This window comes from Brachyistius frenatus, unplaced genomic scaffold, assembly GCF_029030835.1.
Source record: "Brachyistius frenatus isolate BFR_SWC_R1_liver_20210118 unplaced genomic scaffold, ASM2903083v1 Contig_281, whole genome shotgun sequence".
Classification (NCBI taxonomy): domain Eukaryota; kingdom Metazoa; phylum Chordata; class Actinopteri; family Embiotocidae; genus Brachyistius; species Brachyistius frenatus.
In genome coordinates this window covers 38839-66395 of record NW_027210880.1, presented here as the reverse complement: position 1 = coordinate 66395, position 27557 = coordinate 38839, and the positions used below count along the sequence as shown (strand labels likewise).

The window sequence follows — 27557 nt, the reverse complement described above, 5'->3', positions numbered from 1 at the left end:
AAAATCTTTTCTTTTTTTTAACAGTGAAGCTCGGCGTGCAGCTCCGACTGAAAACATCACGAGTCGACAAACCTGTTGTTTTATTTCACAGGTTCAACATGCAGGTCACAGCACAGCCAAACCAAAAACATCTACAGCCAATCACGGCGGGCACAGGACAGGAAGTACTCTGCTCTCGTCTAAATGGTTAGATCATCATTGGCAGTGGTGACATCAGCAGATGGAAAACAAATGAGCTGTTTCCTGGATGATGTAATCTTGTTCCTATGACTTCATTACTCCGTGTTTGATACTGCGGAACAAGATGAATCGTGGGAAACCAAACGGCACTTCAGTCATATTTAATCAGCGTTAATGAAACTAAAGCTCCTCTCTGGTTACCGTGGCAGCTGATGAACACTGAATCACAGTTCACGTCGAAGAAATAAACTAAAGTTAGAATATAAAGACAAAAAGAAAATAAATTTATAAAAAATATGAATGAAATGTCTGATATTTAATAAAAGATTTAAATTTTTTTTTAAAAAAAATCAAGCGGAAATATAAAAATTCAACAAAAACAAATAAATAAAATAAAAACTAGGACACAACATCTGAACTGGAGTCACATGACACGCAGCAGAAGCACAACAGGAAACAGCGAGGGGCGGAGCTTGATCACATGGACAGTTTTATGTCTTGTCAGTTTACAGACAGACTGAGCGTCACCTGCTGGTCAACCTGCAGCTAAAACACCGAACATTTACTGAGCTCATCGACATATCACCACAAACACGTGAACTGATGATGCGGATTTAGTGCCCTCTACCGGCAGCACTATTCATTGCAGCCGCAGTTTGTCCTGAAGGGGGCGCTACAGGACACATCATGGACTCATTGGAACAGGAGGACTCATCCTCTGGAGGACCGTTTGTCTGCTGAGTTTCATATACGTGGAAATGCGATGACATGTCAATACATCTCACTTCAGACTCGCGTGTCCTCAGACGTGTCCTCAGACGTGTCCTCACTCGCAAGTTGAAAATAATCAAGTAATCAATACAGAATATAATTTACGTTAAAAACTACTTTGACATAATCTGAATATTTCACACACTGCTACTCTTGTTATTGTTATTGCAGTTGTTGTTGTTGTTGTTTGTTTGTTGCTGCTGTTATGGTTGTTGTTGCTGTTATATTTGTTGTTGTTGTTTTTGCTGCTGTTATATTCGTTTGTTGCTGCTGTTGTTATGGTTGTTGTTGCTGTTATATTTGTTGTTGTTGTTTTTGTTACTGTTGTTGCTGTTATATTTGTTGTTGTTGTTGTTGTTTTTGTTGCTGTTGTTGCTGTTATATTTGTCGTTGTTGCAGAGTGGTTGGTGTTTCCTCTCTGGTGGTTTTATGTCACGTCTTCATTGCAGGTTTCAGTCTTCAGGTGTGGTCCAGGTTCTGGTCCGGGTTCTGGTCCGGGTTCTGTCTTTGTGCTGATGCCTCCTCAGTCGGACCACTCCTGGTCCTCGGGCTCAGAGTCCTCCTCTGATTCGCTGTACTCCACAGCAATGCGTCGCGACAGGATGGTGGCGACATCATTTCCTGCGGGCTCTCGTTTCTTGGCCTCCTCCTGCTCCCGCTGCTCCTGAACCTTCCTCAGCTGGATCCCTGCAGACCGGAGAGACCAGAACCTCAACAAACATGATCAGATTCACGAGACGTGTGTTCGAAGGGCGGCGATGTGCTCACAGCAATCTTTTCCTTTGTAGCAGTAGAAGGCTACGCTATACCTGGTTATCTATGGAGCTAATTCTAACACTTCTGTTAACTACATTACGAAGATCACAAAACAAACAGTTCAGACTATTACGAACAATTAGCATGCTGGCCAACACTGAGCTGTGAGCTAACGGTGACCCCGCTGACCTCTGCGGATGGCGGCCAGCAGGTCGCTGCGGGCGTCGTTTATCGGCACGTTCGGTCCACCGGAAGGCTTCCTGCCGTCCGTCACGGGAGGCACAGGGGGCGCGGCCACTGTAGAGGGCGGGGCCTGGCCTCCGGGGCGTGAGGGGGAGGGGACATAGTTAGCTGGAGGGGGCGGGGGAGGGGAGGGGCTGTAGGGGCGAGAGAGTGCAGCAGCGCCCCCTACAGACAAAAAGAAACGCACAGAGACATTTTATCAGCTTTTGTTTGGATCTCGGTCAAAACTAAAAATACGAGAACCAACATGTCTGTTGCTTTGGTTACCAGGAGCCCCAGCAGGGTGCAGCGGTGTTGCCATGGCAGCACTGTGGGCAGAGCTGTTGGTGAACACCATCGGTCCTGCTGACGGCATGAGAGGGGGAGGCGGCGGGGGGGCCGGAGGGATCTGATGGTCACTGAAGGAGAGACGAGGACGGACGATTAAACACGACGATCACCTGATCAGCTGAGTTGCATCATGTGTGTGTGAGTACCTGGGCTCCTTGGCAGCGTTGGTGCGTGCTCCGTTCTGATTGGCTGGGCCGGCGAGCGGCGGCGGCGGGTGGTGATGATGATGCGGCTGGTTGCGGCCCAAAGAGTGCTGTCGAGCGGTTGCCGCAGCAACTGCAGACGTTGGTCGGAGGGCGCGGTCCAAGGACTGAGTCTGACCACTCCCACTGGTCGCCACGGTGACATGGTCCTTTCCATCATGGGCTTCAGGGTGGTGGGGGCTAGAGGCGTCGTCTGACCTGAAGGGGTGGTGGGGGTGGGGGTGTGGGGGTGAGTCCGGTTCTGTGTTGTGTGATGAATCGTGATGAGCAGGTGTGTTTACCTATCAGGTGACATGGAGCCGTCGGACGTGTGGTACGGTGACGGCGTCAGTCGGGCGTCCGGGCGGAGCTCCTTGTCGTAGGCCATCAGGTTCCACTCCTGACGCCTGTTACGAGCTTTCCGAACCTTCACGGAGGAACAAACACAACACTGAGCGTAACCTCTAAATAAAACCGGAGCCCAAAGAGGCCGGGACCATCTGGACCCGTAACCCAGACCACATCCCAAACCAGGACTATGGCGGGTTCTACAGGAGTGTCTCACCGGTCCAGGATCCCAGGAGTTCTGGGTCTCCAAAAACCTCCAGGGAAGCCGTCCAGGAGGATCCGGTTCAGAACTTGCTCTCTAAGGAGTGCAGAGTTCCTGCAGTGGAACCCATCTCAAACTTCCAGCTCTGGACCACCTGTAGAATAACCCCTAACCCGTAGACTCGGTCCCTCTGAACCACATGAGTCTACCACAACCCCCCTCCCCTCCGGAGACACTCACCTTCTTCACCTCCCGCCCCGACGACTCCTCCACATGCTTCTGTTCCTGAAACAAACAAACAAACAACGAGCCTTTTCACAGCTGCACCACAGACTGTCCTGCAGAAGACAAACCGTGAGACGGACGGACAGACAAACCTTCTGCCGTCTCTTCTCTTTGCGTTTGTTCTCGGTGGCCTGCAGCATCTTTTCCTTCCACAGGCTGAAGAAGTAAGACGGGTCGGTGTAGAACTTCAGGCCGTCCTTCTTATCGTCCCTGCAGACACAAAATGATGATTCACCTGTTTGTTTGTCAGAGGGTGTGCAAGAGGGCGGGGCTTGAACTGACCTGTAGGGCGTCAGGATGTTGAGGGGAGGCGGTTTGTCGCAGCGGTGGTACATCTCCAGAACCGGGTTGAGGATGGAGCTCCTGGACACCACCTGCTGGTCCTGGATGGTACTGCTCCTAAACGCCTTCCTCATGTTGATGTCCTGAAGAGACACTGAAGAAGAAACAGAGCTGGTACCCAGGAGGAGGAGGAGGAGGAGGAGGAGGAGGAGGAAGAGGAAGAGGAGCAGGAAGAGGAGTAGACAGAAGAGGAAGAGGAGCAGTAGGAGGATGAGGAGGAAGAGGAAGACGAGGAGCAGGAGGAGGAAGAGCAGGAGGAAGAGGAGGATGTGGGTGGAGGTGTTGCGTGGATGTGTTACAGGACTGTGTGCTGACCCCCACCTTCCTCCACAGTGGAGTCCAGCTGTGTGACCTTGACGGCCAACACCTCCACCCTCTCCTGCAGGCTGCTCATCCTCAGGTAGAAGGTGTTGGCCTCCGTGAACAGCTCTCCAAAGATGTCCTCTGCGTGGCGACCTGCGGCCGCAGGAAACAACAGACAGGTGTTTATCAGGACCCCACACCTGAGCTGCCCCTTACTAGTTAACACTGGTATCCATGGCAACCCCTACTGAACTTGCCAGGGGTCCTGTTCTACCACAGTAACCACTCACTCAGGCCTCCCAGCTGCTTGATGACAGCAGCCAGAGTGCTGTTGGTGACACACTCCAGCTCACTAGTGACCCCATCAGGCAGAGCGCCGCGGCACAGGTACCTGGGTTCAATGATCCGCTTCACCAAGGGCATGATGACCTGCAGAGGACACGATCAGCTGATCAGACAAACACGTGAGGAAGATCAACAACAACATCACACTTCATCACTGAGAGCGTCGGATTCAGCGCCACCTGCTGGACAGTGACTGGAAATCAGAGCTGAGCTCGAGGTGTTGGGTGGATGGTGTTGGACTAAAATAATGGAGGATATTAATAATAATAATAATAATAATGATGATGATGGATGTGATCATGTGATGCGGCTACAACAACGACATCACTATTTAATATTATAACAACAGCACACAGTTCTGGACCTCCAAATCCTGTGGTTACTGGGTGTAACTCCAGTTCTCTGAGTGATGAGTACAACTGTCACGGCAACAAATAAAATAATTTCAGAACAAACTAGTCGCTGCAGAGAGCAGCTTCTTAGCGAAGCTAACGAAACATAGTGCTGTAAAGACTTCAGGGAGGCGAGGTCAGCTCGGGGCGGGGCTTCAAGTGGTCATGTGACCCGATCAGCAACAGGTTGAAGACCGTGACGAACCTCCAGAGGAACCTGGACTTTTAAACTCCTCCATCAGTGCTGCGCTCGGCTGACAGACGTCACCACGACAAACTGAAGGTGTGTGAGGTCGCACCTGATGGACTGTGACAGGAAGTCACCTGACTCCGCCCCTGTCGTTTCCATGTGAGGGTGAGGAGGACTTACGCCCTTCCTCTGACGTCCACCGGGTGCTGCTGTGATCCCACTCTCAGCTGGAGCTCCCAGCCGCTGCCCTGAGCTTCATCGGTCCATCGCAGCTCGTTACTGATGGCTTCATCTCCGTGCACAGTGTTCACTCAAACACTGCCATCTGAGAGGGCATCGCCATGGCAACACAGCCAGCACTTCACATCATGCTCCGCTGCCCACATAAAGCACCATGGTTACTGTTGCTAGGAGACAGAGTGGGAGGCCCTGCATCACATCATGTTACTGTAATGGTGCTGAGGACTCCGACACCCTGCAGTGACTCAGGCGGTCCAGCAGGCGGTGCCACTCAGAGGCCACCAAGTATTACTGTTCGTTGTACTCTTGTCTCCTCCCACATTGTTTACATTTTCTGTATGTTTGTTGTTTACAGCTTGGTGTTACACTTCCTGTCTGATCTCATCACTGACATTTGACATAGTGACCATATTTAGAAACTATGCCCCGCCCACTTACACCTGAAACCTGATGTCACCACAGACCTGTGAATCAACCAGCCCGGCCTCCAGACATATCCAAGTCCTCATATGTAATGAATGATGAATTATTTCCAGAAGGACCAGAACACTGATCAGAAGGAGGGAATTTATCTCATGACACCATGATGACTTGTGGAAAACATTTACTGACTTTGTATTTCAGGAGAGAACTTGATGCTTTTTCAGTGGGAGTCTGCTGGAGACAGCCCCTAGTGGTCCTCAGTGGTACTGCACTTTAATGAGACTATGAACAGTTTTAATAGTCTGTGTTTGAATGTCTCCTCAGTGAGCGCCCCCGGCTGGTGAACCCGGAAATGAACCTCGGACGTGTCAATCAGAACACTGACGACTGTTACCGGGCTGAAACCTGAGGGACATGACGTCATGTTTCACACAGGTAATCAGACACACAGACAGACACACTGTTTTATAATTTTGTGGAAATTACTTCACGATGTAATGTGTGTGTGTGTCTGTGTGTGTTCATGCACCTGGTCAGCTGGTCGATCGATCTACGAGAAGTGGGCTGATGACGTCATCGCCGGTCCGGTGACTGACAGGTCAGTGATTAGTTTCTGTGACCGTCACGGACCGCGGATCGATCACTGCGCTGATTGGTCGATAACACGTCAGTTAAAAACCGATGAGAGCAAACGGATCGATCAGACTCACCGCGGGCTGCCAACGGTTCCGCTCCGGTGTCCGGTTCCTTTGGCTGAGGCTCCTCCGTCACAGAGCGGCGCGCGGCGGATTCATCCTCCTCCGACCGGGAATGGATGCTGAGAAAGAGACGGAGAGGGGAGGGGGTTGCGGCGCAACCTATCGGATGCTGTCGGCTCCTGTCGGGGAAGTCCGCCCGGTCTGTGTCAAGCAGAGCACGGACCGATACGCGTGTGTGTGTGTGTGTGTGTGTGTGTGTGTGTGTGTGTGTGTGTGTGTGTGTGTGTGTGTGTGTGTGTTACTTCAATAATAAAAATGAATCAGTTTGAATAGAAAATCTTAGTTTATTAAAAACGAACATGAAAAGGATCATTTCAGTAGATTTCAGTGGATTTCATTTCATGATGGGATGTTTAACCCTCTGATGATGTCCCGCTTCGAACCGTCGTCTTCCTGCTGTTCTCCTCATGTCCATCAGAGGTCCCCTGAGCTCCCAAACCTGTCAGCCCCGCCCCCTTTACCTGTAGTCAGTCTAGAGGAGGAAGAGGAGGAGGAGCGTGTCCAGGTGTGTGTCCAGCTGCAGCTTCCTGCAGAGCTCCGGACAGGAGACTACTCAGGGGTGCTCCTGGTTCTGGTTCAGATTTTGGTTTTGGTTCTGGTTCTGGTTTTAAGTATGGTTTTGGTTCTGGTTCTGGTTTTAAGTATGGTTCTGGTTTTGGTTCTGGTTTGGGCTCAGGTTTTGGTTTTGGTTTAGGCTCAGGTTTTGGTTCTGGTTCTGGTGTGACAGCTGCTGGTTGTGAGCATGGCGTCTGACTGTTCTGATCCGAGGTTGTCCGGTTCCGGTGTCAGTGGACCGTTGTTCTACAGATGTGTTGGTCCAGCTGTTTGGTTTAAACTCAGAGGATCTGCTGCAGCAGAGGCGCTGAGTTCACATCATCGAACAGCTGGAGGTGAAGGGGACCAGGCGGTCCTGATAAACCGGGTCAGAACTGAAGGAGGTCTTCCTCCCAGACATCAGAGTCTCTCACATTCGTACTCAGAACCGGGCTCAGAGGGTCGCGCCATGGTGATATGGAACACCTCCTTGTTGACGGGTGGCGGCGTGCAGGGCGGGGTTCCCAGCCCAGAGTCTGGGGGCGGGGCCTGGTGGGGATGGGTCGTGGGCGAGTATTTATTCTCGGCCCGGTTCAGAGGAACTTTGAGTTTGGGTCCGCCTCCCGCGGCTGGACGGCCGTTGGCGTCGGCCTTTGGCTTGAAACGTTTGAGCCTCACGGAGTCTTTGGCGTCGCGGGTGCAGGGCAGCAGGACGGACACGTCTTTGCGGAACTTGGAGCTGAGTCCGAAGTAGATGAGCGGGTTGTAGAAACTGGCGGACTTGGCAAAGAGGCGAGTGAAGATGCTGGTGAGGTTGGGAACGTGGAAGCCACAGGCCGACCACATGGACACCACGGCATACGGAGACCAGGCCAGGATGAAGGCCGTGCAGATCACTATGGAAACCTGGAGGAGGCAGCGGGACAATAAAAGGTTTCATGAAATCCTGAACCCAGCTAGAACTGCAGGTCCTGAACTCCGGACCCAAAGGAACACTCACGATGGTGACGTCTCTCTCGATCTTCCTCTGGCGGTCGGTCAGGTCTCCCTCCGCCGAGAGTGCGTTGCCTCTCTTCACCGTGTTGATGATGGACACGTAGCAGAAGAGCATGATGAGCACCGGGACGAAGAAGCTGAAGATGAAGATGGAGATGATGTAGGACCTGTAAACGCTCGAGTAGTTCGCTTTGGCCCAGTCGATCTCACAAGTGCCGTACCCACGATCTGCAGAGGGAGAACCACACAGGGGTCAGGGGTCAAGGGTCGGGGGTCAGAAGTAGAACACAGTGTCGTGGGTTTCCTGCCTTTGTAGCTGCCCCAGCCGAGCAGCGGCGCTCCGGACCAGAACCCAGCGTTGATCCAGATGAGCAGCAGACACACGAACACGCTGGTCCTGCTGATGTGACGCGCTGAAACACAGAACACACGCCGGCAGTTTAAATCAATCACAGCCAAACAGCTGAACCTCTGGTTCACCTGACGAATGAAATGTGTCGACCAGGACAGGTAACAGGAAGTGCTCACCTTTGCTGGGTTGACATCCTTTGATGTAGCGGGTGATGCTGATCACCGTCAGCGTGTTGATGCTACTCAGGCCGAACACAAGTGTGAAGAAACCGTCCACCTGCCGGACACAAACCACACGTTACGGGTGCGTCTGTCAAACCAGCACGGTCCTTTAAAACTGAGTCTCGGGTGACTCTCAGGTGAGTCTCAGGTGAGTCTCAGGTGAGTCTCGGGTGAGTCTCGGGTGAGTACCTGGCAGGTCCAGATTGAGGAGATGAGGAAGCCGCTGTCCTGGAAAACATTGAAGATCTCGATGATGCCTCTGGAGTAGCCAAACACGGAGATGCTGGCGTCGGAGATGGCCAGGTTGAAGGTCAGGTAGTCGGTTGGCTGCAGCGAGGCTCTCTGTCTGTAGAGGATGAAGAGGACGATGCTGTTTCCAAACCAGGACAACCAGCCTGGAGCCGAGACACAGACGACAACAGTCAGCTACATGTTACAACTGTGATACTGAAGGAAACTTCCAATCAGACAGATTCTCAGGCAGTTTCTGAACTGTCTCTCTCTGGAAGTCTGAAATGATTTCTGAGATGATGGTTAAAAACAGAAAGTCACTTTAAGTAAACATATGTGTTCCTCATAAATCCAGAACAGTGTGATTGCAACACGTGTGTGTGTGTGTGTGTGTGTGTGTGTGTGTGTGTGTGTGTGTGTGTGTGTGTGTGTGTGTGTGTGTGTGTGTGTGTGTGTGTGTGTGTGTGTGTGTGTGTGTGTGTGACACAATAAAATCATTAATTTGAGTTGTCAGATAACCATTTACTTTGTGCCCACTCTGTATTTCCAGAGAAATGCAGTCTGCAGAAAAATAAAAACATTGAAGATGGGGAACGCATTAGTAAGGCCTGTGAAATCACAGATGAGGGCAAAATAGATTTTGGTAAGTGTGTGTGTGTGTGTGTGTGTGTGTGTGTGTGTGTGTGTGTGTGTGTGTGTGTGTGTGTGTGTGTGTGTGTGTGTGTGTGTGTGTGTGTGTGTGTGTGCGTGCGCGTGTGTGTGTCCTCACCCAGCACCAGCAGATACACTCCTATGATGGTCTCTCCCTGGTCGGACAGAGGGGGGTCTCTCCCCCCCCCCAGGATGAAGCTGTGGTTCCTCCAGGGGGGGCTCCCACTCAACGACATGTTGTATGTCCCGTCCTGTGTAGTATGCTCCGTGTAGTATGCTCCGTGTAGTATGCTCCGTGTAGTATGTCGCTGTGCAGTCTCTCTGGAGCTGCTCGCCGTCACTGCTTTTAATCTGAGGTAAATATAGCAGCTGATCCTGATTCAGCTCTCAGATCACCAGCAGGACGACTGGCATTGAACCAGCAGCAGCAGGGAGGGGTCAGAAGTCACAGGGTAAACACTTCTCTGATTGGCTGATTGATAGATGATGTAATAAAGTGTCTCATCAGGTAAAAGGATTCAAACTGTTTCAGTGCTGCTGGTTTTCTCTTTCATCTGATTAACGGAGTACATTTCCTAATCTACAACCCTGTTTACAAAGAAGTTGGGAAAATGGAAATAAAACCAGAATGTGATTTATTTAATCACATAAACTCATATTTAATTGAAAATAGACCCAAAGACAACATATCAAATGTTGAAACTGAGAAATGTTATTGTTTTATGTAAAATATATTTGCATTTTGAATTTGATGGCAACAACACAGGGTCAACAAAAGACTGGTTCATCAATCTGTGAAAGACTGTGTGGGCAAATAGTGCAACAATCTAAGAATAATGTTCCTCAACGTAAAATGACAAAGAATTTGTGGATTTCATCATCTGTAGTTCATAATATCATTAAAAGATTCAGAGAATCTGGAGAAAAAAGGCACAAGGCTGAAAACCAATATTGAATGGCGGTGATCTTCAGGCCCTCAGGAAGCACTGCATTAAAAACAGACACAATTCTGGAGTGGAAATCACTGCATGGGCTCAGGAACACTTCTGAAAACCATCGTCTGTGAACACAGTTCATCGCTGCATCCACACATGCAGGTTAAAACTCGATCATGCAAAGAAGAAACAAGATATAAACATGATCCAGAAACACCGCCAGCTTCTCTGGACCCGAGCTCATTTAACATGAATACAAATTTTAGATTCTTTTTGGAAATCATGGACGCCGCATCCTCCAGGCTGAAGAGGAGACGGACCATCCAGCTTGTTATCACAAAAGATCTCACAAACAATGTCAATAAATAGTTTTCTGTTTTAAAACCATTTCACTGACCTGATATTACCTTTCTGTTAGCTTCGCTAACCGAGCGAACTGAGCTCCACAGATCTGATCGGAGGTCAGATTCAGTATCCAGTCAGACCCTCTGTGACAACACTGTCTCTGTGTGTGCGTGTATATGTTTGTCATCAGGTGAGTTTCAGACTGAAGTAGAACACTGATCCTGGTTCAGACTGATAATCCTGTTTGACCTCTGACCCCACAGATTACTGAGTGCGTCAGGAGGGGCGGTGGGGGTAAGGAGGAAGAGAAGGGGGAGGAGGGAGATGGGCGGGGGGGGAGTCAGGAAGCTCAGGTGTGTGCAGATGTGCAGGTGAAGGACCAGCATGTACCTGGAGGAATGAACACACAAGAGTTTTATAATGTCGAACATCATCAGGTGAAGAGGAGCGGGACGGATGAAGAGGAGCGGGACGGATGAAGAGGAGCGGGACGGAACTACACATGTTCTGCTGTTCTGATCAATGATTGATGAAGACTTGATGAAGAACTAATGAAGACCTGCAGCTGTGTTGTGTTGGCTTTCTATTCGGTCAGCTCTACTGATATTTCAGGTTCCTCTTCATCTTCATCTTCATCTTCAGTCAGTTCTGCAGTGATGCCATGCGCGTGCACGAGGACACGCGTGTCATGCGGCAGAACTGATTCAGTGAACACGTCTGTTTCATGTGTGTGTTTCTGGATCCGTGTTCTGCTGACAGACATTCTTCTAACATGTTACAGAGCGTTCCAGAACACGCGTGTCCTGTAATGCAGAGCATCAGAACATGAAGACTGAGATCAGATTTACAGAAAATAAAACATGTTTATTATTTCTGTCTTTATTTCTTTTTTTTAAATCAGTATTTTTTTGTAGGAGAATGTTTTCACCGAGAGCCATGAAACAAACATTTCTTGCTATCACAAGAATTAACGCAAATTCAAGCGACCTCCTCAACATGAGCAGAAGCTTCAAAATGTTATGAAGCCTCCAGTTCAGATTTTGTCCGTCACCATCTTGCTAGTTCGGGGCAGGAAGTGACCATATTTGGACGAGCTGGGGAGGTGCCAGCGATGGATCTGACTGATCTGATTGGAAACCTGACGATACTAAGTCCCGCCTACCAATAGCTGTAACCTGACTGCACCACAGACCTGTCAATCAAACAGACACGCCCCCAAACACGTCTTTTTGAAGTTGATTTTTTAATTAATGACGCATTTATTTTCAGATGGACCGCCAAAAAAAAAAACCTGTTGAAGTGAGGAGCATTGTAAACTCCTCTCTGATAGCTCTGTCATTAACGGGCTTCCATACTTCTTCTCCCCACGTGTTTGTTCAGGCTGGAGTTATGCTGCGAGCGGGCTGTTGACCATATAAGGAGCGGCCGCGCCGTAAAAGGAAACGCGTTTCTTTATATGGAGGAAAGTAGTCCCTCTGCATGGCCCAGAGAAACGTCGGCTTTGGTATCCTTCATTAACTTCACACCGTTCCAGCAACAAATCCTGTAAAATCACTCGTGTGACAGGTCCGACCCAATGTGACGTGTCTCATAGAAGGAGTGCAAATATAGTGAGTATAAACTGTTAGCCTATATTTCGACGCGGATGTATATGTAAGGGTGCAGCTCGTCATTTCCTTATGTGGAGCGGAGTGATCTGAGGGGGCCGGGCCTCGCTGGTTACTGTAGAAAACACAACTTTCTAACTTTAATGTGATTTGTGATCGAACCGGATCGATTTAAAGGGCAAAATGGTTTCTGAGTTCTCTGCTGATGTTCCGCTTCTGCCCCGCCGGAACTCCCGCTGATTCACCGGCTCTCCTGATGGACACACGGCTCTACTTGTTGCTAAAGTAACCGCGTTAGCTGCTCTAAGCCAGTTAGCCGCGCAGCTAGCGGCGTAGTTAGCCGACTCCGCCCGGGCTGGGAGCTCCGAACACCGGAGGGAGGGTGCTGCTCTCGCCGCTAACACAGAGCTTCGTTCCGCCAGGAGTCTTCCAGGCCTGTTTGGGGGCGCCGCGGGGAATGCTGGCAGGCAGCGGGGAAGGAATGGGCACCAGAACCGGACCCGGGCGGGCGGGCAACGGAAGCGGGCTCCCGGTGAGCACAGCCGGGCCGGGACCGAACACAGCCTCCGAGACCGATGGAGGCCAGTTTGAGGACCGGGAGTACTGCACTGAGGTGGTTTACAGCGGCTCCGACCAGGACTCGGACTCCGGTGATGATGAAGACACGGCAGGTTCAGGCGGGGACAGGAGAGGCGTGAAGCGGGAGAGGAGTGAGAGGGAGGTCGGGCATCAGTCAGCGCACAGCTCCGGTGGCCTGGCCGGGGGTCACAGCGGGGTCAGCCCCGGGGTGGCCGGCGTGAAACCCGGGAAGAAAACCAGAGGCAGAGTGAAGATCAAGATGGAGTTTATCGACAACAAACTGAGGCGTTACACGACCTTCAGCAAGAGGAAGACCGGCATCATGAAGAAGGTGAGTGCAGAGGGACACCCACCTGACAGGTAAACAGTCAGACGTCACGTGCTGTTTGTTTTTGAGATGATGAATGTCACTGCAGAGCTATCCAGCTGTTAGCATCCTGTACAGGTGTTTCATCACTTTAGCAGTCAGACCTTCACCTGTCACTCACAGGGACCCCTCAGGTGGGTCAGGGCCCGGTTCTGGTCTCAGGTGGGTGGGGGAGGGGTTCACCTGGGTCAGGGTGGAGGGAAGATGCTCTCGTCTTTAAACCAGCACACCTGTGTCCACTGGCTGTGACATTACACACTGACACCCCTCCCGCTCCCACCCCTGCAGGCGTACGAGTTGTCCACGTTGACGGGGACGCAGGTGCTCCTGCTGGTTGCCAGTGAGACGGGTCACGTGTACACCTTCGCCACCAGGAAGCTGCAGCCGATGATCACGTCTGAGACGGGGAAGGCTCTGATCCAGACCTGCCTGAACTCCCCGGACTCCCCGCCTCGGTCCGACCCCTCCTCCGACCAGAGGATGAGCGCCACGGGCTTTGAGGAGACCGACCTCACCTATCAGGTGTCGGAGGCTGACGGCTGCGCAGAGGGCACCAAGGTAACGGCCCAGTCAGAGCCGCAGGCCTCCACAGGGGGGCGGCGACAGGTCTGTCGAGCCCTGATCACATGACCTGCATCCTAAGTTGTTGATCACTTGTCATTCAAATATTTGAATTGATTGAATTTTTTTTTATGCGTTTGTTTCCTGTCTCTGACAGCTGAGTCCACAGATATGTTTCCGGTCCGGTGGTAGGAGTTAAGATGAACAGGTGGTGGCGCTAACAATGGAAGCTGTCGAAGCCCGCATCTGTTTCTAATCAATATTTCCAATCAATAACTGCAGCAGTCACACAGCTGTACCTGAACAGAGGTGGTTCACACCTGCTTATCCACTGTTCCTTATGGATCCTAAAGGGAAGCTGCAGTATTTAGCTTCATCAGAGGGCCTCCGTCAGTTAGGAGGACCCAGGTCTTGGTCAGGTGGCCTCGGGTGTTTGGGTTGTCCTGACTCAGTTCTGTCCCTCCTTCGTCTGTCCCTGCAGGATCTGATGAAGCCAGTCTTTAGCGTACCTTGTACCACACAGTCCTCCTCGTCCTCTTCGTCCTTGGTGTCCCTGCAAGTGCAGACCAGCGCCCCCTCCTGGCAGCCGCCCTCCTCGTCCACCAACGGGACGGTCCTGAAGACATCGGCAGGCGTCATGCTTCCTGGAGGTTTCACCTTGATGTCAGGTAGGTGGATGGAGCTTCCCCTCACCTGTCCATCACCTGCTGCTTGTTTTTGACTGTTGAGTCTTGTCTGCTCCGCTGCTTCAGATTCATCAATATGTCCCCAGAACGTCCCTAAGCTAGTCCCCTTGGACCCTCAGAGACCTGAGATCTAATACCAGGTTCAGGACCTGAGAGACCTTTTGTATGAGAACAGAACCACCGGTTCAAGAACTCCTCAGGAGACTCTGTGGATGTCTGTCCTGAAGGACGCATGCCTGTCCTCAGGTCCCAGCTCCTAGGACCTAGGTGTCAGGTTCATGTCTCAGGTCTCAGGTCCAGGTCCCAGGTCCCAGGTCTCAGGTCCAGCAGTCTAACCAGTCTGTGGCCCCTCCCCCTCAATCGCAGGTGCGTCGCTACCCCCGGGGACCCATACCATCCCCCTCAGCCAGCTGCAGGGTCAGTCTCTGGCCATCCAGGGCCCTGTGGCCCCAGGCTCCGCCTCCACACTGCACATTCCGTCCACACAGACAACTACAATGCTCCGCCTCCCAGCAACTGTGTCACTGTCAGGTCAGCACGCTGGCATGCCCCGCCCCCTCTCCTGTGTGTGTGTGTGTGTGTGTGTGTGTGTGTGTGTGTGTGTGTGTGTGTGCGCGCGCGCGCATGTGTGTGCGTGTGTGTGTGATCAGATCTGAAGCTTCTTCACTCTGTTCATCAGGAGGCGGAGTCTCTCAGCCGCTGCAGACCATCCAGGTCCATCCCAGCAGTCATCAGACCACCACCAACCAGAGCAGCTCTGACATCCACAGCTCCGTCTCCTCCACAGGTAGCGACATAGCCCCGCCTCCTCCACCAGTAGGGACATAGCCCCTCCTCCTCCACAGGTAGAGCCTCGCCCCTCCTACTCCACAGGTAGAGTGTAGCCCCGCCTCCTCCACAGGTAGAGTGTAGCCCCGCCTCCTCCACAGGTAGAGTGTAGCCCCGCCTCCTCCACAGGTAGAGCGTAGCCCCGCCTCCTCCACAGGTAGAACTGGTAGGGACATAACCCTGCCTCCTCCACAGGTACAGCGTAGCCCCACTTCCTCCACAGGTAGACGGTAGCCCGCCTCCCTACCTGCTCTACCTGTGGAGGAGGTGGGGCTACTCTCTACTGGAGTACAGGAAACGAAGGTGAACAGTTTTTTTAATGTGAAGGGATTTATATGCTTTTATTGTGAAGGGACAGTTGAGCTGAACAGCTTCCTGTCTCTCTGTCTCTGCAGCCGGTCTTCCTGTCTCCATCGTCTCCTCCTCTCCCTCCTCCTCTTCCTCCTCTTCCTCAGTAGCGGGTCACATGATGTACCCTGGCGGCCACACTGTGATGTACGCCACACGGACGCCATCGCTGGGCGACGGCAGCCTCACCGTCCTCAACACCTTCCCCCAGACAGGCCACGCCCAGTCACATGACCCTGGTACGTCCCCGTTGATCGTTGTTGTTATTGATCATGGCCTAATGATGTGTTTGTTTAGTGACCAAGTGTTTGTCGGGGCTTTCAGCCGCCGTTCCGCAGGTCTTCCTCACCTCACTCCCTCCGGTCGGGGCTCAGATCCCGGTCTCTGCGGTCCAGCTGCACCCGGTACGACTCAGAGTTCTTCTTCTACTGTTCCTGCTGTGGCCGCTGGTCTGACTGTTGATGTTTGTTTTTGTTTGTTGTTTAGATGGTGATCAGTCAGCAGAGCAGCAACAACTTGACGGAGCTGCAGGTTGTCAGTCTGGACATCCAATCAAAAGAGGACTGAGAGTCACATGACTGGAACACAGGAAGAGACGGAGATGTAGTGACACCAGTCCAGACTGACCCTGACCGACCTAACCCTCCTGATCCTACAGCTCAGTGTAGGGATGATGTCACTTGGACCAGGTATCACTTGTGTGTGTGTGTGTGTGTGTGTGTGTGTGTGTGTGTGTGTGTGTGTGTGTGTGTGTGTGTGTGTGTGTGTGAGAGTGAGAAAGAGTCAGAGTGTGAGAGAGAGAGAGAGAGAGAGAGAGAGAGAGAGAGAGATACAAACAGTGCCAGACGATCTTAAAGGGACAGACTGTCAGCTGTTTTTTTTAATGAGCTACATCTTTCCAGTTGGTACAGAACAGGAAGTCCATGGAGTTTTCAAAGTAAAAGACAGGACTGCTGATCAATAACGATGGTTTATTGTGATCAGAGGGAAGAACTGACTGTGAACTGGGACACCTTCAATTGTGTGCTGTTCTTTCAAAATCAAAGCTGCCAAAACGAGTGGTGTGGTTTGAAGATGTGAACTCATCTGTTTGTGTTTGTGTAAACACAAGATTATAAAATTAATAAAAGATTATTAACTTTTCACTCATCGGAAAAGCATTTCTAGTTGATTTGATGTCCTGATAAATAATAAACTTTATTTAAAACTGTTGAAGGTGAAACGTTTGAATAAACCAGTGAAACATCAACATGGACTTTCGGAACCAGTTGGTTGGTTCCGAACTGTCTGGCAGAACTGATGATGCGTTCATGGACTTTCAGTCATCTGGAAACTGCTGTATGTGAATCGGAGAGGAAATGATGGAGCTTAATGTTCCTGTGACTACAGCTGCAGATATGATGATCTAGTTCATTTAACAGAACCAGACCAGAATGTGTCAGGAAAAGTTCTTTTAACAGCTAGAAACCTGTGACGGGATCAGAACCAGAGTTTCACATGTGATCACAAACCACCCGAGAGACGACAGGAACACGTTAAGACACTGAGGACGTCTCGGAGTGACAAACCTGAACTTTATTAAAACAACACTGTATTAACAACCACACAATCAAACAACAAAAAAAACATGACGTCATGTTGTGAACCTGAGTCTCTGCTTCTTTTTATTTTCCCAAATAAAGTTGTTTTTCTATCTGACATCATTGTTCCTGTTTATTTCCTGTGTATTCTCCGCGGAGCGTCAGATTTATCGGCACTACGTCACAGTTCGAGTCATTTCAGACCAAACGAGACAATAAAAAAAAAAAAAAAAAAAGTTCGACCAAAACGCGAGTAAAATTTAAACCCGGGTCGTTTTCAGTCGGCGTTCGCGGACGTGGGAAGTGACGTCATCCTCAACTGCGCCGACTGCTGACGCGTCATCGGCGCGACACGTGTTTAGCGGTTAGCAGAGTAAGCAGAGCACGAGCAGCTTCTACCGGATTGTCCCAAGTTTCAGCTGAATTTAAAGCGCCGAGGAAGATGGCTGTTGCCGGGGTGCAGAGCAGAAAGAGGCTCCTGAAGGACGAGGATATGACCAAGGTGGAGTTCGAGACCAGCGAGGAGGTGGACGTCACTCCCACCTTCGACACAATGGGACTCCGGGAGGACCTGCTCCGCGGCATCTACGCCTACGGTAGGCCGGGGATCCGCGCGGCCTCGCGGAGCGCTAGCTTAGCCTGAAGCTAACTGAACACCGCCGTCGATGTTTAGACTTGATTGGATCCATCGGGAGTAAAATTGGACCTCTTCAAAGTTGTATTAAAGTCGTAGATGAGCACCACGTCTTTTGAATATTACGTTAAAAGTTGTATTTGTTCTGTTCTTCGGTTAGCTGGAACGGTTCCCGCGAACACTGCTGCTGCTGCGCAGTTTGTGGCTGGAGGTGCTTCTGTTGTCGTGAACCTCGAGGTTTCCGATGGTGGACACGGATTCAGAGTAGTTTCACTGGACTCTCCGGTTGTCTGTCCGCAGACTAACGGTGTCGGTGCTGCAGTGTTTACGAGGGAGAGCCGGCATCGCGCTGAATACCGTTCAACATGGACCGTTTGGGGGGTTGGGTAGGGGGGTGCCTTAAATCGACCGAAATTTGAATGGAGTTTGGTGTTTAGTTCGCTGTGACCTCCGCCCTGTAATCTGTGCTCCCTGAACGGCACAGAAGAGTTTGATCTCATCTGATCGATCTGATTGTTATTATTTGGTCTAATAGTAGACTCGTGTCTGTCCTCTGAAGTTTATTTCTCCTGCTCCTTGTCATTACACTCTCATCACTGCTGATAATATCGTGTAAATATTTTATTCATCTGTACAGAGCTGTCACTGGGTGGAGGGACCTGTTTCTGGTCAACATGTCCCAGGTGTCCCTAGTTCACTGAGTCTTCTGTGTTGCAGGTTTTGAGAAGCCATCTGCGATCCAGCAGAGAGCCATCAAACAGATCATCAAAGGCAGAGACGTCATCGCCCAGTAAGAACCCACCCGACCCGGTTCTGTTCATGTTCTCTTCTGGTTCTGTTCTGCTCTAACCGCTGATCTTTGATCTGTTCAGGTCTCAGTCTGGAACAGGAAAGACCGCCACCTTCTGCGTGTCCGTGCTGCAGTGTCTCGACATCCAGGTCAGTGTTCAGACCTCAGACCGGTATCAGGACCTCAGACCTGTATAAACTGGAGTGTGTTCAGTTGCTGATGTCATCATGTTGTGATGCGTTTCCTGTCTGTAGGTGAGGGAGACCCAGGCGCTGATCTTGGCTCCGACCCGAGAGCTGGCCGGACAGATCCAGAAGGTATCGGCAGTCACATCGACCAATAGTGTGTGAGCGTGGTGATGTTTCGCCCCGCTGGTTTCTGATTGGCTGTGTGTCACCTGTGCTCAGGTGCTGCTGGCTCTGGGAGACTACATGAACGTCCAGTGTCACGCCTGCATCGGTGGGACCAACGTCGGTGAGGACATCCGCAAACTGGACTACGGTCAGCACGTGGTGGCCGGTACGCCGGGACGGGTGTTCGGTGAGTCCCAACTGCTCAAACAGGAAGTAGATCCCCAGAATACCTGTGTTCCTGAGTGATGTCAGACATCAGCTGATTGATTTTGTTGGGAGTGTTAGCAGGACACATTGCCATGGTAACTGCTTGGTCGTTGACGTGGGCCTCCAGGTGCATGTGAACTCTCGAGGCCCGCCTCTGTGTTGGTCACATTTCAAGTTGGTCAGCCTCAGACTGAAGCAGCCAATCAGAGACTGAGGTTTGTCTACATGTTTCCTGCAGATATGATTCGTCGAAGGAGTCTTCGGACCAGAGCCATCAAGATGCTGGTTCTGGATGAGGCTGACGAAATGCTCAACAAAGGTACACACGCACACCAGTCCCTCTGGGATTTTTTTTTAATTATTATTATTATTATTTTTTTAAATTTTTATTGTTGTGATAAAAAATACTTGATTTTTGCGGAGGATTTTCTCTAAACTGTCGATGTCATTTGCAGTTTTAAGTGAGGTTTTTTTTGCGTAAAATTGCAGGAATTGGAAAAGGCTGCAAGTTCAGAAAGAACATTTTTATTTTTTTGAAGCACTACTTCATAAATGAATAAATATATAATAACTTCCTGTGATAATAATTATGCTGTATATCATAGACATGTTATTTATTTATTTTTACCCATGGGGGTAAAAGTTACAAAAATAAATCATAAAAGTGACGCAGTTTTACGGAACAGACCGTCTATGACTAATATAGAAACAACAACAACTACATCAGCCATCAAAATAAGATCTTTAGATGCTGTTTAATTCATGTTAATTCAACACACAGGCCTACTGTATTCACAAAAACATAGTGCAGTCTCTTACATCTTGACATGTGTATAAACTTTGTGTAGCATGCAGTAATATGTAATGACTTCCATTGATAATAAGCATTTCATTAGAACATTTTATTGTGAAGGCCACATTTTCCGCAAACCCCGCCACTTCCATTTTTCCCGCTTGTTCCGGTTTCCTTCGGTGAACAGAGTTTGTTTCGGTGAGATGAGAGGAGGAGATCCGTACTGATTGTAAATACGGAGTTACATGTGTTAATAAAACAAGTTTTACTTTATGCCCTGATACTTTCAGCACAGCTTCTGCTAATGACATTTCTTGCTGAAAAATCGCGGGAGTTAAAAAAAATGTTTTAAGCTCCTGCAAAATATTATTAGTTATTGCGATTGCAAGATTGCGATTTTCTGGAGGGACTGACACACACACACACACACACACACACACACACACACACACACACACACACACACACACACACACACACACACACACACACACACACACACACACACACACACACACACACACAGAGAATCCTCACCTCACTTCCTGTTTCATGTCCCTGTTCAGGTTTCAAGGAGCAGATCTATGACGTGTACCGTTACCTGCCTCCGGCCACACAGGTGGTTCTGATCAGCGCCACGCTGCCGCACGAGATCCTGGAGATGACCAACAAGTTCATGACGGACCCCATCCGCATCCTAGTCAAACGGTCAGAACCCATCTCGCAGCAGACTACACCCCCTTCACACGTCAGGCTACGCCCCCTGATGAAGATCCAGAATAGATGAAGATCTAAAACAGGTGTGACAGACAGGTAAACCCGAGTTTCACCTGAGTGTTTGTGATCTGTTTCAGTGATGAGTTGACTCTGGAGGGGATCAAACAGTTCTTCGTGGCCGTGGAGAGAGAGGAGTGGAAGTTCGACACGCTGTGTGACCTCTACGACACGTTAACCATCACACAGGCCGTGATCTTCTGCAACACCAAGAGAAAGGTGAGGAGAACACGCAGGGGAACCTCCTGTAGAACCCAGGGAACCATCAGAAACGGGAAACGGGCAGCAGCAAAGCCGTGTGGGAGGTGTAGCCTCAGTGTGTGTAAATGGTCTGTACTTGTATAGCGCTTTAACATGGTTTTCCCATTCACACACTAATGAGACAGATCACCGTGCAGGGTGCTGCCATCAGGAGCACATTCACACCAATGGTACACCATCGGGAGCAACTTAGGGTTCAGTGTCTTGCTCAAGGACACGTAGGCGTGTGGACAGGAGGAGCTGGGATTGAACCACCAACCTTCCGATTAGTGCTCAACCCACTCTACCGTCTGAGTCACAGCCTCCCCTTGTGTGTTTCAGGTGGACTGGCTGACGGAGAAGATGAGGGAGGCCAACTTCACGGTGTCGTCGATGCACGGAGACATGCCTCAGAAGGAGAGGGAGTCCATCATGAAGGAGTTCAGATCTGGAGCCAGGTAACTAACACACACACACACACACACACACACACACACACACACACACACACACACACACACACACACACAACCTCAGTGACTCATGCAGACCTGTGTTTGTGTTTCAGTCGGGTTCTAATCTCGACAGACGTTTGGGCTCGAGGTCTGGATGTCCCTCAGGTGTCCCTCATCATCAACTACGACCTGCCCAACAACAGAGAGCTCTACATCCACAGGTACACCTCCACCTGCACCACCCTCAGAAAGTAGTCCCTCCACACGACTGTTCAGCGCGTGTGTGTTTACAGTATGTAGGCATTGCGTGTATGTATGTATGTATGTAGGCATGTGCTGAGGTGACCTCTGACCTCCTCCTCCTCCAGGATTGGTCGGTCCGGTCGTTACGGTCGTAAGGGCGTGGCCATCAACTTCGTGAAGAACGATGACATCAGGATCCTGCGTGACATCGAGCAGTACTACTCCACCCAGATCGACGAGATGCCCATGAACGGTACGAGGCGTTACCATGGAAACAGGGTGTTCCATGACAGTTGTGTTTTAGCCAATATGTGGTAACCAGACTGAGAGCTGTGATTGGCTCCTTCCACACTGACCTGCCTGTCTTCTCTCTGCAGTGGCTGATCTGATCTAACCTGGATGACATCACATTGAGGCCCCGCCCCTTCCCTGTTTGTTTTTTTAAGAGTTTTAGAGTTAAGTTTTTTTTTTTTTTTTAAATTTTTATTCAACTGTTGAGGTGAAAACGACTGTGAGAGTCTGTTTTTGTAAATAAAGTTGTTTTGGTTCCATGTTTGTTTCACTGTTTTCATTTTGTTTCAGTGAGCGTGGTTGCGTCGTTCCCTTCTTACTGCGACGTCTCGTAGCTCTGAATAAAAGGTATATTTATGCGTGTTTTGAAAGAAAAAAAGAAAAAAGTGCGGTTTCCTTAACATTAACGTTTCAAAATTTAAGTCAATTTTAAACATGTACAACAGCAGCAGTTGAACAAAGACTCAGACTCAGAAGAATCCAGCGTACAAAGAGTTTTATTCTGAAAGGAATAAAACATTTAAACTGGCGTGTTTCCTGAAGCTGCTCCTGTAAAGTCACTAAAATATAACATGAAGCGGTGTTGCTGAGCATCGACCCCTGCTGTGTGGTCGACAAAAGGCTCCCACAATGATAAGAGTTTGTCAGAGCTGCTGATAGAAATGTGGACAGCAGGGGGCGCTGCTGCACAGACGTCTCACTTTGTTTTTCAACTCACTTTAGGATTTTTAAGGAAAAACACATTTTTACAGTGAAAGCGTTGAAGCCGATTGGTCCTTTTAACGTCGAACAGAAACATCGGAACCATCACGAGGCGCACCGACACGCCTCACAGGAAGTGATGTCACCAGCTGACCGGTTCTTTTCAGATCCATGACACTCCCTACGGGACCTGATCAGGCCGGGACCTGGTTGGCGTGTGCAGAATTAAATCTGTGTGCAGAGACCTGTGAGCTTCGTGTAGCTCACTCTGTGACATCATCACCCTCATGTTTGCGAAGAGCAACTGACCAATCAAGAGGTCCCTCTGTCACAGACCACAGCCAATCAGAGTGGACATTTCCTGTGAAGTGAGCCAATGGGAGGGGTTGGGGTTTAGTGTCAGGACCTGCGAACAAACATAAACCTGCTCTGATTGGTCAGTTGGGTTGTAGGAAGCATTGTGAGGGGATGGGACGCAAGAGGAGGAGGCGGAGCATGATGGGAGGAGTCTACAGGTGACGTCCAATGAACCAAATCTCGTTCCTGCGGTGCGGCACGCTGGGGTTGTTGTAAGCGGCGACGGCGTAGTGGTCCCGGTGGAGGTCGTCTCTGAGGCCGAGGACCTCCCACAGCAGGCGGATCTGACGACCAACCGTCTCCTCCGTGGTCGTCCCGAAGAACGTCCTGACAGCCAATCAGAGAGCAGCAGCTGTCACACACACACACACCGTTCAGCTACATCCATCAGTATTGATCACTTCGAGTACTTGGTATTTGACCGGCTGTGATCGATGTATTGACGAACTGATGATCAGCTGATTCTTAATGACAGCTGATTGATCAAGGCAGTGATCGGCAGTTCGATCAATAACAGAAGTAGGCGTTAGCTGCAGACGTTCACCTGTGACGCCGCGCTGTGATTGGCTGAGAAGGAAGCTTTACATCAATGAATCACATCTATTGATCAGAACTGTTTGAAAAATCAGTAACCTCAACAAACATCTGCTTCTGTTCATCAGGCTGCTGACTGATTGATCACCAATGGATCAATACATCAAACCCTTCATCCATCACTGATGGTCATTGGTTCATTGATCACTAGCTGATTAGGTGATGATGTATTGGCTGCGATCAGACAGGAAGCTGATCATCGATTGATACCTGATCAATAGCTGATCAATACCCGACCTGTAGGAACATGCTGAACACATCCTGGTCTGAAATCAGGGTGCCGATTAGGTGCTGACCTGGCGACGACTCTGATCGGCTCCCTGAAGACGATGGAGATGTCGGGGTCGGAGGAGTGGGGGGGGTTGGTCTGGAACTCGGTGGGCAGGAAGAACGCAGTCTCCACGTCCTTCTCAAACGTCTTCCCGTCCTCCATCATGTGGATGTTACTGATCACAGGGACCGTCATCCCCAGGTACCTCCCTGCACACGATCAATACACATGATCGGGTCAATACACATCGATCGGGTCACACAGACTCTTGATTTCTTCAATCAGAACTGCAGCCTTTCTCTGCTGAGTGCTCTCAGGTGTGTTGTCGTGGGCGGAGCCTCACCTGCGGAGTTCTCCTTGCAGATGAAGCGCATCAGTTTCATGAAGCCGTTCGAGATGCTCTGCTCGTACAGGTGTTCTCCTCGGGTCACACACGCCCAGTGTCCCGCGGGACAGAGACGCTCCTCATACAGGACCTCCCCCATCTGCAGGGGACAGACACATCACCCGACCACAGAGACATCACCTGGCTGACCACAGGGGACAGAAAGGGGGACGGACAGACAGACGGAGGCGGAGGGTGGGGGTGGGGGGGGGATTTCTGGTCTCGTGGTGTTTACCTTCTCGTGGCGGGAGATTGGGGCGAGGGGGACGGGCTCACTCTGCTGGCTGTTGCGGGTCATTTCCTGTATGGGTCCAGTCATTTCTGGACGACACAACAGGAAGTTGTCACATTTCTCACCGTTACATCGTGTTACATTGTAACACCTGTGTTGTAACATGGTGTAACGCAGGTGTCCACCCTTTCAAAATAAAAGCTTTCGCTTAGTGGTGCCACCTGGTGGGTACTGGCCCCGCCCCCTTACCTGCAGGTACTGTCACCTGGTGGGTACTGGCGACAGCCTGCCAGTGTGTCAGCAGCCTTTCCTCCTCGTCCATTGGCTCTGGGTTGTCGGTGATGTCATCGTCCAACTGCTCATCGTCCAATCCTTCGAGGTCTTCCAGAGAGATCAGAGCCATGACTGCTGGAGGAGGTGACCTTTGACCTGAAGAGGATGTGCACTGGGAGGAGGCGGGATCTTACCTTTTGCTGCAGAGAGAAAAAAAACCTTCTAAATACCTGTCCTCAGTGGAAGACATGATGGGGACATGTGAGGGACAATTCATGAGGACTGACATATAGGATAGAGCAGGAAAGTACAAGACAGGACACTGTATGCACCAATCACGTGGACATGTAAGGACGAAACCAGCTGACTGTTTGACTGACAGCTCACTGACTGACTGACTGACTGACAGCCTGACTTTTAATTTGAAAATCTGTCAGATTTCCAGAGGCACAAACTGTGGACTCTTATTTTGTAAACCAGATGTGAAAGGATGAAGGAAATCAAAGAATAAAATGTAATCGGTTTCATCCTGATTCGACTGATCGATGAGACTCTTTGTGTCTTCGATCTCCTCCGATCCGGACCCGGTTCCAACCCGGTTCCGGTTCGGATCCGCCCGGGTGAAAAGTAGGTCACCGCAGTACCCGGTCCAGACAGGCCGCTGACAGTTTGCAAAGAGTTACTGGACTGACGAGACCGCGGTGGACCCGGTCTGAAAACAACACGGACCAGAACCGGATCGGCTTCTGTTATCACGGTGAAGCTAGCACGGTTAGCGCAGAGCTGTCGCCACTTAGCTGCTGTCTTGATTAGCAGAGTCAGCGCGGGTCCACAGACTCGGTTTGGTTCGGACAGTTCGATCAGGACGGGTTAGTCTTACCGGGTTCTGGTCGCACCTGTCCGCCAGGTGAGTCCGTCTGTCAAACACAACACAACACAACAACGCAGCCGCTTCTTCTTCTCTGCTTCCGGCAGACGGCGCCCTCCGACCGCTTCAAAATAAAAGCCTCTCAACGACGTCATCGTCACAAATTTACAAAGCTGAAAAAGAAGCGTCTTACTGTGTCCGTCCCACCCACAGGACACTGTCTCATCAGGTCAATGTCCCATCAGGAGACAGTCCCATAAGGACACTGACCCATCAGGAGGAGTCCCATCAGGACACTGTCTCATCAGGAGACAGTCCCATCAGGACACTGACCCATCAGGAGACAGTCCCATCAGGACACTGTCTCATCAGGCGACAGTCCCATCAGAACACTGACCCATCAGGAGACAGTCCCATCAGGACACTGTCCCATCAGGAGACAGTCCCATCAGAACACTGACCCATCAGGAGACAGTCCCATCAGGACACTGTCCCATCAGGAGACAGTCCCATCAGAACACTGACCCATCAGGAGGAGTCCCATCAGGACACTGTCCCATCAGGAGACAGTCCCATCAGAACGCTGACCCATCAGGAGACAGTCCCATCAGAACACTGACCCATCAGGAGACAGTCCCATCAGGGCACTGTCTCATCAGGAGACAGTCCCATCAGAACACTGACCCATCAGGAGGAGTCCCATCAGGGCACTGTCTCATCAGGAGACAGTCCCATCAGGACACTGACCAATCAGGAGACAGTCCCATCAGGACACTGTCTCATCAGGAGACAGTCCCATCAGGACACTGACCCATCAGGAGACAGTCCCATCAGAACACTGTCTCATCAGGAGACAGTCCCATCAGGACACTGACCCATCAGGAGGAGTCCCATCAGGACAAAGAGAGGGCCGCCGGTGCATCATTGGTTAAAGGTGATAAAAATGACATGGATTTAGAGGAAGGTTTGTCCCAGGTCCACCTGTGTCCTGAGGAGGAAGGAGGAGAAGGAGACGGTCGGGGGAGATGGGAGGAGGAGACGAGAGGAGGAAACGGAAGGAAAAAGGAGGAGGAGACGGGTCCACCCGACGAAGATGAACTTCCTCTTTTCATTTTTCTAAGTGAACAGCTGATCCAGAGTGATGATAGTTGTGTGGTCAGTTAATGTTTATTTCTTCGGTCCTCTTCATCACCGTCTCACAGTTTAATTACGGTAGCAGCGTTTCCTTTATTTACACATTTGGTCCTTTTCTTCCTCCGTGTTTCACTAAGACCTGTTCCTCTGAGATTTAATGCAGCTCACCTCTGTTCACGTCTCCATCAGAGAGTTTTTGATCTTCTGAACGCAGCTGTGAATCTTCATGTAACTGGATTAATTTCACCTGTTGTAAACCAGCGATCGGTTTTTTTTTTTTAGATAGATTAAACCTGCTTCACAAAACTTAGATGGAGAAAGGATTCAACTGGAATTTTCCAGCTATCCTGTTTTAATTAAGCCTTGGTTCAGTTTCACAAAAGTAGTGACACATAAATTACCACGGAGATTTATTCTGTGAAGCAAACAGCCAGGTTTAATTAACTCTGGTGCCGTTCAGTGTTTACTCTTATCAGAAACCAGTTTCTTACAGTTGTTCCCTGTTGAAGGGAAGTTTCGCCATAAAATAGATAATAAAAGAAGTTTACGTTTATAAAGAGTACTGTTTATATTATTCTTTGAGGTTTGATTAATATTTTATTCCACTCCCTGATATGATTAGAAACGGACAATAAAGTTGCACAGGCGTTTTAAATGAAGTCACGAAGGCATTGAAGTATTAAAAGATGTGTTTTTCTGCCTTTACGATCGCGTGTTTTTGACGATGTCATCGATGATGTCATCGATGATGAAACACGTACGGGCTTTCTGACGGAAAAAGGTGTTTCTGGACAGGTCGGACTGCTCAGCTTTTCTTAACGACTGCCTGCGTGAGCGTTCCTCATCTTTC

General features: G+C 50.1%; 5 protein-coding genes across 7 annotated transcripts; 2 read left to right on the top strand and 3 right to left on the bottom strand.

The window, feature by feature from the left end:
- Window positions 1-63: 63 nt before the first annotated feature.
- On the bottom strand, window positions 64-6374 carry LOC138634837 (actin-binding protein WASF3-like). Its single transcript, XM_069722013.1, has 11 exons — window positions 6243-6374; window positions 4233-4371; window positions 3961-4095; window positions 3580-3733; window positions 3390-3507; window positions 3253-3297; window positions 2765-2889; window positions 2427-2681; window positions 2218-2348; window positions 1897-2115; window positions 64-1638 (listed from the first exon to the last, which is right to left on the bottom strand). Exons 2-11 carry the CDS (start codon window positions 4363-4365, stop codon window positions 1475-1477), a joined length of 1479 nt encoding a protein of 492 aa, XP_069578114.1. The 5' UTR covers window positions 4366-4371; window positions 6243-6374; the 3' UTR covers window positions 64-1474.
- Window positions 6375-6770: 396 nt separating this feature from the next.
- On the bottom strand, window positions 6771-9574 carry opn6a (opsin 6, group member a). The gene is made up of 6 exons (XM_069722054.1): window positions 9394-9574; window positions 8583-8788; window positions 8349-8448; window positions 8129-8233; window positions 7825-8048; window positions 6771-7730 (listed from the first exon to the last, which is right to left on the bottom strand). Exons 1-6 carry the CDS (start codon window positions 9509-9511, stop codon window positions 7245-7247), a joined length of 1239 nt encoding a protein of 412 aa, XP_069578155.1. The 5' UTR covers window positions 9512-9574; the 3' UTR covers window positions 6771-7244.
- A 2234-nt stretch (window positions 9575-11808) lies between these two features.
- LOC138634869 (serum response factor-like) lies at window positions 11809-16623 on the top strand. Of its 3 annotated transcripts, XM_069722063.1 has the most exons (8): window positions 11809-13072; window positions 13397-13666; window positions 14151-14337; window positions 14722-14886; window positions 15035-15142; window positions 15579-15770; window positions 15856-15935; window positions 16018-16623. In XM_069722063.1, exons 1-8 carry the CDS (start codon window positions 12620-12622, stop codon window positions 16096-16098), a joined length of 1536 nt encoding a protein of 511 aa, XP_069578164.1. In that variant the 5' UTR covers window positions 11809-12619; the 3' UTR covers window positions 16099-16623. The 3 variants fall into 3 exon arrangements, with proteins under 3 accessions (XP_069578164.1, XP_069578166.1, XP_069578165.1); XM_069722064.1 differs by lacking the exon at window positions 14722-14886 and having other exon boundaries at window positions 11810-13072; XM_069722065.1 differs by lacking the exons at window positions 14722-14886; window positions 15035-15142.
- Window positions 16624-17450: 827 nt separating this feature from the next.
- eif4a3 (eukaryotic translation initiation factor 4A3) lies at window positions 17451-22151 on the top strand. Its single transcript, XM_069722021.1, has 12 exons — window positions 17451-17707; window positions 18463-18535; window positions 18618-18684; window positions 18790-18852; window positions 18943-19075; window positions 19334-19414; window positions 20455-20596; window positions 20743-20881; window positions 21245-21360; window positions 21471-21578; window positions 21726-21853; window positions 21978-22151. The coding sequence occupies exons 1-12, from the start codon at window positions 17554-17556 to the stop codon at window positions 21992-21994; spliced, it is 1221 nt and encodes a 406-aa protein (XP_069578122.1). The 5' UTR covers window positions 17451-17553; the 3' UTR covers window positions 21995-22151.
- Window positions 22152-22372: 221 nt separating this feature from the next.
- soul4 (heme-binding protein soul4) lies at window positions 22373-25689 on the bottom strand. Its single transcript, XM_069722022.1, has 6 exons — window positions 25586-25689; window positions 24682-24905; window positions 24436-24521; window positions 24159-24300; window positions 23841-24024; window positions 22373-23277 (listed from the first exon to the last, which is right to left on the bottom strand). Exons 2-6 carry the CDS (start codon window positions 24833-24835, stop codon window positions 23103-23105), a joined length of 741 nt encoding a protein of 246 aa, XP_069578123.1. The 5' UTR covers window positions 24836-24905; window positions 25586-25689; the 3' UTR covers window positions 22373-23102.
- Between the last annotated feature and the right edge of the window lie 1868 nt (window positions 25690-27557).